At 42.4% G+C, this 8,758-nt stretch overlaps 1 protein-coding gene across 1 annotated transcript; it reads right to left on the bottom strand.

Moving 5' to 3' along the window:
- Window positions 1–2,963: 2,963 nt before the first annotated feature.
- samm50l (sorting and assembly machinery component 50 homolog, like) lies at window positions 2,964–8,688 on the bottom strand. The gene is made up of 15 exons (XM_010904355.3): window positions 8,525–8,688; window positions 8,078–8,191; window positions 7,835–7,936; window positions 7,624–7,711; window positions 7,338–7,444; window positions 6,739–6,869; window positions 6,429–6,516; window positions 6,078–6,206; window positions 5,652–5,723; window positions 5,472–5,558; window positions 5,285–5,355; window positions 5,091–5,158; window positions 4,211–4,357; window positions 3,902–4,043; window positions 2,964–3,807 (listed from the first exon to the last, which is right to left on the bottom strand). Exons 1-15 carry the CDS (start codon window positions 8,543–8,545, stop codon window positions 3,762–3,764), a joined length of 1,413 nt encoding a protein of 470 aa, XP_010902657.1. The 5' UTR covers window positions 8,546–8,688; the 3' UTR covers window positions 2,964–3,761.
- Between the last annotated feature and the right edge of the window lie 70 nt (window positions 8,689–8,758).

The raw sequence follows: 8,758 nt of genomic DNA, 5'->3' as shown, positions 1-8,758 counted from the left end.
AGAAAAACGCATGTCAAAAATGTTATGAATTGATTTGCATTTTAATGACTGAAATAAGTATTCCATCCCTCTGTAAAACGCAAAACATGACTTGGTGGCAAAACCCTTGTTGGCAATCACAGAGGTCATACGTTTCTTGTAGTTGGCCACCAGGTTTGCACACATCTCAGGAGGGCTTTTGTCCCACTCTTCTTTGCCGATCTTCTCCAAGTCATTAAGGTTTCAAGGCTGACGTTTGGCAACTCGAACCTTCAGCTCCCTCCACAGATTTTCTATGGGATTAAGGTCTGGAGACTGCATAGGCCACTCCAGGACCTTAATGTGCTTCTTCTTGAGCCACTCTTTTGTTGCCTGGGCCGTGTGTTTTGGGTCATTTTCCTGCTGTAATACCTATCCACGACCAATGTTCATTACCCTGGCTGAGGTAAGGAGGTTCTCACCCAAGATTTGACAGTACATGGCCCTGTCCATCGTCCCTTTGATGCGGTGAAGTTGTCCTGTCCCCTTAGCTGAAAAACACCCCCAAAGCATAATGTTTACACCTCCATGTTTGACAGTGGGGATGACGGTAGGGTCACAGGCAGCATTCCTTTTCCAAACACGGCGAGTTTAGTTGATGCCAAAGAGCTCGATTATGATCTCATCTGACCACAGCACTTTCACCCAGTTCTCCTATGAATCATTCAGATGTTCATTGGCAAACTTCAGACGGGCCTGTACATGTGCTTTCTTGAGCAGGGGGACCTTGCGGGCGCTGCAGGATTTCAGTCCTTAACGGCGAAGTGTGTTACCAATTGTTTTCTTGGTGACAATGGTCCCAGCTGCCTTGAGATAATTGACAAGATCCTCCTGTGTAGTTCTGGGCTGATTCCTCAACATTCTTATGATCATTGCAATTCCAAGAGCTTAGATCTTACATGGAGCCCCAGACCGAGGGAGATTGACAGTTCTTATGTTTCTTCCATTTGCGAAAAATCTGTTGTCACCTTCTCACTAAGCTGCTTGGCGATGGTCTTGTAGCCCATTCCAGCCTTGAGTAGGTCTACAATCTTGTCCCTGACATCCTTGGACAGCTCTTTGGTCTTGGCCATGGTGGAAAGTTTGGAATCAGCTTGTTACCTGTATAAAAGACACCTTGGAGCCAGAAATCTTTCTGATTGAGAGGGGATCAAATATTTATTTCACTCTTTAAAATGCAAATCAATTTATAAAATTTTTGACATGCATTTTTCAGGATTTTTTTGTTCTTATTCTCTCTCTCCCTGTTCAAATAAACCTACCATTAAAATAATAGACTGATAATTTCTTTGTCAGTTGGCAAACGTAAAAAATCAGCAGGGGATCAAATAATTCTTTCCCTCACTGTATTTGTGGTGGAGGTAAACTTAATAAGAAACGTTAGTCAGTGTAACACAATGCTTATCGGTGAAAGCAAAATGTTCAAACTTGACGTGATGTTTATGCGTGAATGCTTTTAATTTGAGATGCTATACCAACACCCTGCAAACGTGTAGCTCCGTGGTATAGTGGTTAAAGATGCAACTGGGCAACATCACTTCGAATTGCGGGCTTTTCTGGTTATTTAATAGGTTAAAAATAATTTGAGAAAACACCCAGTTTATTTTTGGTAACATTATTCCTGTACTGGCCAGTTGATGTGTTTATTGAATTAGTCAAATAATTTCACTGATTATACTGGGATCTGAGAAGAACACCTATTTACCTCAACAGAATGCTGCCTAACAGAAATAACATTATTGTTACTCGAACTCCCTCCCAAAGTAAATTAGCTCTGATAAAACATGTTCCTGCCCTCATCCACACTGAATTTCCCAGTGCCAAGGTCCACTCTACTGAAGGAAAACACCCACTGCCTGATCTGAATAACATACACAAACACTGTGACACACACACATGCAAAGTCTTTACTGATATCCCTGCGCTCATCTATTTCCTCAGTGATCGCAACAAGCCTGTTAGGTTTCTGGAGAGATCTTGTATACATGTCAAGTTTTTGGCAGACAAGCCAAAGTAAAAATCAGTATTCACATCTAAGCATCTAAACTCTTGGATTTGGGATATTCATGAACACGCTGTAGGCTTCTGCCTGTTACCCTTTTACAAGTTTGGAAATCTTACAAAAACATATTCTTGGTTTGTTCATAGAACATGTCATGGTATCTTATGTGTACAATGTCAGATGCATAGAATGAAATGTGATCCGTCTCTACACACCTGATCCATTGGCAAGATTCTTATCAGACTATTAGCACTGACTCTCCCCCACCAATACACACAATTCACACACATTAAGAACTAATACACTACATTTACTGCACAAACAAGAGCTTGCAAGTAGGCCAGTCAAATAACAGTTTACACTCTGTATCTTGAGTATGTGACCAAAGAACATATTTGGTTTGCAATTGGTTAGAATTGGTTAACTCTACATTATAATTAGTAAACAGTGGCTCTCAAAAGTATTCATTGCCCTTGGACATGATATTCATCTTCCAGCAAGACAATGACCCCAAGCATGCAGCCAAAGCCACACTTGAGCAAGTCTGCCAAGAATGGGCATTAATTTCTGCGACCAGATGTTCAAAGCTGGTAGGGACTTATCAAACAAGCTCATGGCTGTAGGTAGTGCCAAAGGTGTCTCTACCAAATATTGACCGAAGTGGGTAAATACTTATCTGTTTTGTAATTGATTTAGAACAATGTAGATTTAAATTCCCACTATAACAATATGGACTTTTTAATGGTTTTGGTCAGTTACAATAACAGATTAAATTAATTTTGATTTCATGTTGTAACACAATGTGGAAATGTCCAAGGGGGTGAATATCTTAGAAAGCCACAGTATGAGTGAAAAGTTGAATAGCTGCGGTATATTTTGGATATCTGAAAGTGGCAGTTAAGTGTACAGAGTTGGGCAGTCCTAAGATACTGACTATGAAAAGTTTACATTAATAGTGACTTTTAATAACTCAAGGCTGATATAACTGGCTAGTGTGCAATGTGTGTCTGTGGCGTTATTGCAGGTCAGATGATAATTGGCATAGACTTTGGAGTAAAATAAAATGTGAAATATGAATTAACAAATAGGGGAACAAATGTAGTTTATTGTGTAACAATGTTAAAAAGAGGACTAATGACAAGAGCACTGTTTGTGGATCACACTTGTGGTTCCCACTTCAGAGCCACAGAGGCTGCTGTGCAGAGGTGGAGTCAACTAGTGTCTCCACATCAAAACCACCTGGGCTGACCTTTTTTGGCATGAGTAGTTATCACATCTCTGAGGGGCAAAGTGAGTTCCGTCATTATATGTAAGTGCTATTATATGATCTTCCTTATCATTTGATCCCTTCTATTTCATCAACATCTTAGCATGTACATGATGCTATTAACAAATCAGTTGGCAAGAGTTCTTCTAATGGAATAAAACCAAAAAAACAATAGTCAAATCCTTCTAGTTAGGCAGAGCAGCAGTCCTGGAAGGTAGGGGGAGACATGCCAAAATGTCTTTGTTTGGAACGTAATTGATTGGTGGACAAGGAACACAACAAACTGTAGGTGATATAATTGGGTAATATTGAAACGGGGGGGGGGGGGGGTTGTCCGCCAGGACAGTGCATTCTGGTTGGCTCCCACATCTAGTGTTACAACACTTCTACAATGGCTAACGAGTGAAAACAATGCTCTTCTCCTTTCCCCATTGTGCTCTCTGCCACTATACTTGAGGCAGAACAGTGATAACATCACAGGAAACGGATTCCTGCTCCAAACTGGACACCGTCGCATATCCTAAGTAGGGAAAAAAAGACAAGTGAAGATGAGCCAAAGAGTGATTTTGGGACATTTCCGTTCAGCAGTGTGTGTGTTTCTGTGTGTGTTTTACCTGTCTCCACTTTGAACCCCCATGGGAATGCAGTAGTTGAGCTCCAGCCTGGCAATGTTGCCCAGACGCAACACAATGCCTGCCCCGTACGACCAGCGAATACACTCTGCTAGCTTCTGTAGGTGTGCTCTTGGACCCTCTCCTGGAGACAGTAAAGCAGAGGTAAGGAGACAACAAAGAGTTAACAAGCATAAAAGAGCTACCTACCGTGTTTTCAGTATAATGGATCTCATCCTTAGTGACTGTGGGCAACGACAGAAAATGTATTGAAAATAAACAAGATGCCAGTAATGAGTTTACGCTACCCACCGTAGTTGAGGTTGCACAAGTTCCCAGCGTTGAGGAAGAAATGTGTCCTGAAAAGGTCGCCAAAGCCACCCCGGCCTGGACGGAAGGGTAGAGGTGTATAAAGGTGGAGACCGCCTGCCCAGTATGCTTCTCCTCCCAGGTAGTCACCTGGAGCAACACAATGAAAGCCTTACTTAACATCATCACCATTAATACTAATGTATTAACGTTGTGAAGAAAGAAATCCTAGTTTCAGTCTGAGGTCCTGTGCTCTCTGAATTAGGGACCTCTGTATTTTGCTCCGTTCATCTTTCTCTCAGCCCTGACCAGTCTCCCACTCCCTGCCACTGAGAAGCATCCCATAGCATGATGCTCCCTCCACCAAACTTCACTGTAGGGATGTTATAAGCCAGGTGATGAGTGGGAACTTTGTTTTCACTAGATCTAGCATTTAGCATTCAGTGGCTAATGATTACATTTTGGTCTCTTCAGACCAGTGAATGTTTTTCCTTATGCTCTCAAAGTCCTTCATGCATCATCTCGTATGTTCTGCTTCCACCTAGACACACCCATAAAGGTCTGATTGCAGCAGAGATGGTTCTCCTTTTGGCCATTTCTTGGTTAGAGTGGCTATTAGGTTCTTGGTCACCTCCCTGACTAATGTCCATCTTGCCCGGTTACTTAGTCTGGATGTTGATGGAGCTTACTGTGCCCCTTAGAACTTTCATTGATTTAGCTTTTTTTCCCCAGTCTTCCCCAGATCTATGCCTCAACACAAATCTCTGAGTTCAATGGAGCGTTCTACGGCTTGTTTTTTTTAAATCTTATATTGATGGGTGCCTTTCTAATCCACGTCCAATCAATGGACTTTTCTATTAAAATAGAGAGCCTGTGACCTCACCTTCACTCTGTGGGCCGATACTGTACATTCCAAATCCACGCACACTGGTGGGACCACCCAAATAGAACCTAGATAATACAAAAGGACGTCACTCCAAAACCAACCGCCATTCACAGACCAAAGTCCTTCCACTGTCCACTAAACAATTCACAGAAATTGCACAAGTGTCATTATTTTGTTGGGAGTGGTCCTACCGGTCAGCAATGGAGGATGGACTGCCTCCAATGGGGAAGAGACACCCACCCCATAGAGAGGCAGACAGGACCTGAAAGAGACCACCAGCATGTTATATGATGAGTTGAACAGACGTATACCCAGAATTTCCTCCTATGTATTCAGTGGTATTTCCAATATGTTAGGGACTGAGTAGAGTTCCCTTACAGAGTCCCAGACCAGCCGTCTGTTTACTTGCAGCTCAAAGTCCTCCTTCAAGAAGCTGGCATCTCCACCTGTGTAACCAGCTAGCTCCTACAAAGGGCAGGATACAACACAGAGTAACTAGGTAATAATGACCTGGTTTTGTTATGCTTAGGAAGTCGCCTATAACACAGAAATACATACCTGGTTGATCCTTAGTAAGGCACCTTTCTTGGGGAAGATGGCAGAGTTCCTGGTGTCAATGGATACCGTGTGCTACAAGACAAAACAGTCAGCATTCAGAATCAGATTCTTGCTATACTAACTATTAAGATGATCAAAGGTGTAGCCTATGGTTGCCCAGCAGTCTGAGCCATTGCCTCCACATGCACTGCGGGTTTGGATCTGACTTACTACTATTTCAGTAAAAACTATTCTTTCACCAATGATGCACTGCTCTGTCTGTTTTAACAAGCTAGAACACACATTTTTATCTTCTCAACCAGTGATTTGTTTCCAAAGCAGCACTTTGCAGATGGAAGGAGATTTCAGATAGATGATAATCAATTCCCTTTTATGGGTTAAAATAATTTCATAAAGGGACAGGAGTGACTACTAAGGGCTTTGTACCGAGAGGGCGGACTTGAGGGTGTGTCCGCTCTCTTCGCGCACGGCAAAGGAGGCACTGCGTGCCAGACAGCCCAGTTCTCGCCACACACCCTCCCACTTCAGAGTGTGGTTGGTCCTCCAAAGAGGAAACTGGAAAAGACAGAGAAGATGTACAGAGAGAATAGAGGTATGGCAGAACATTTGAAATACAGATGTTCTAGGAAGACATAAACAACACATCATCTTATTTGCTCTTTGGGGTTTTTGACTGGCTGTCTGTGTAAGACTTTTTAACCACTGCCGGTGTAAAAAGGGCTTTATAAAATAAAATTTTACGTGATATGTGACCCCAAAGACCCACAACCAACTTACGTTGAGCTCGGTGGAGACTCCTCTGTCCGTCTCCTTTAGTGAGCTCCATGGAAACTGTCCAGTAACTTTGTACAGATTTAGAGTGAGGCTACAACAACACATAACATGTCAGAAGCCATGATCCACATAGGTCAACATTCAGCTTGACCAGTGACCATACGTGACCATACATTCTCAATGTTTCATCTGGATCTTTAAAGGGTACGAGTTAAATGGAACGGAAACGCACTGTACATATCGCCACTAAGGCAAATCAAAAATTTACACTGGCATCCAGAACAGTCAAGTTCCATTTTACGAATGTTCATACTTGCGTTCAAAGTTGCCCGGTTGGGGTTTGAAGAAGGACAATCCGTAGGAAGTCTCCTTGGTACCGTAGGAGAATTGGAAGGTGAGCTTCTCAGCACGGCCAAAAACATTAGGCAGCTTCACACCCAACACCTGGAAGATAAGAGACAAACAATACACTTAGGTGAGGGCCACACACCTGAGCTGTAAACACACATTAATGTGGTACATATCTACTCGCAAGTGTCTACGAGACAGAGAATCTGCTTAACCTGTCTGCCGACAAACCTGTAAATCACCACCTGAAACATTAGCTTATTGTGACAACTCTTCTGTGTCTTTCATAGCACTCTTGTATGTATGTGTATGTGTGTGTGTTTGTGTAATACAGCTCTGTAAAAAATAAAAAAGAGACCACTGCACCTTTTCCTTTCCTTTCCAAAAAATTTGAAAAGGAAAGTTTTGAGTGAGGAACAGAAGGGTTCAATTTGCATTGGTGTCTTTACTTGAACCCTTCTGTTCCTCACTCAAAACTTTCCTTTTCACCTTTCTGGAAAGGAAAGAAAAAGGTGCAGTGGTCTAATTTTTTCCCCCAGAGCTGTATTGTAGATGTTCTCTCACCATGCTACCCTCATTGTTCCCAACCATGGTGTTGTAGCTACCAGTCAGCCTCTTCATCTCAGTCACCTCGAAAGTCACATCCAGACCGTTGGGCAATGCATCAGCACCTGAAAGACGTAGACCAGACCTTGCCTTTAGGTACCGACTTGGAAACAGCTTCTCTCCAGTGACCCTACTTTACCAGCTTTCATATTGTTAATATCACATTTGAGAAGGATAATGATTTTGTATTGGACAAACACGCATGCGTGTCACATACAGACAGCTAGTAACAGGTGCACTGTACCATCTGATGTGTCAATGACGACCTCCACCTCTTTGAAAATGCCCAGACGCAGCAGTTTCTGCCTGGCAATATGAGACTTCTTCATGACCTGTTAAACACACAACAAACTAATTTAACACGGATGTTGCACCTTAGTCAAGGGGATATTTCGGAGGGACTGTCCACACTGTGCATATTTTGATCATTTTGAGAGTACAGTGCTCGTACTGACATCAATTAGGTTTTTAGCCTCGAAGACCTCTGAGATTTCATAGCCGAGGAGATCCTCTTTTGTTCTGCCCAGGCCCTCAATGTTGACATGTTGGACAACAACCTGAATGATTAGATTAGAATCAATGAATGGATAGACAGTCAGTTTATCAGCATTCACTCCAACCAGGTAATGAATAACTCCTACTTTGGACAATGTGACAGCAGGCTTGTCATTTGACTAGCTGGAATAATAAATACTTACATCTTTGTTTTCCAGAATCTCTTGTTTAGTCTCTTGTTCTGCCTCCTGCACCTCAATCATGTCATCTGGGTGAACAGCCATGTCACGCCCATGCATTGGAAGAGGGTCCATACTCTGATGACAATGTGGAGATTATTACTGAGTACGTCTTATGGCACATTGCGAATTTGCACTTTGACAGACCAGTACTAAAGACATGTTGAATAAATGTAGGTACATTATATTCATCAACATTGCTAACAAAAAACGTAATGCAACAACTACGTATATTTTATATGAATATTTTCAATTGAAGTCATTTCTGTATTGCTCGGCCTAGGCTATACATTCTTCAATAGCACACCGCGTACAAAATGCAATGCTACACCGCCATACAATAGTCACAGAATGGGGAGGTCATGCAGAATGCAATTCCCCGTCTCGTGGTTGTAAGAATTTAAGATTTACCCTGGCGTGGACAGTCCCCATGTTGACGACTTTGTCTTGAAAAATATTCCTTTTGACAATAAAATATTGAACCAGATCTATTTAAAGAAGAAAAACACTAAAGACAATGGCTAGACCTCAGGACCAAGCCCCCTTCAAGGGAGACGCCATGACACTTGCGAAGACTGTTCAGCGCACAGTGATTGGTCTACATTTTCCCATCAATCACTGACGGGGGCGGGACAGAACTAGCGC

Source organism: Esox lucius, chromosome 23, assembly GCF_011004845.1.
Source record: "Esox lucius isolate fEsoLuc1 chromosome 23, fEsoLuc1.pri, whole genome shotgun sequence".
Taxonomy (NCBI): domain Eukaryota; kingdom Metazoa; phylum Chordata; class Actinopteri; order Esociformes; family Esocidae; genus Esox; species Esox lucius.
The sequence above is the reverse complement of the archived record's forward strand: the minus strand, read 5'-3'. Positions and strand labels throughout refer to the sequence as shown.

Coding starts and splice junctions, on each gene's coding strand:
- samm50l (XM_010904355.3), bottom strand. CDS start 8,545: ATGGGGACTGTCCACGCCAGG. Junction 7,712..7,834: donor AGGCTAAAAACCTAATTGAT/GTCAGTACGAGC, acceptor TGTGTTTAACAG/GTCATGAAGAAGTCTCATAT. Junction 5,159..5,284: donor CCATCCTCCATTGCTGACCG/GTAGGACCACTC, acceptor TGTATTATCTAG/GTTCTATTTGGGTGGTCCCA.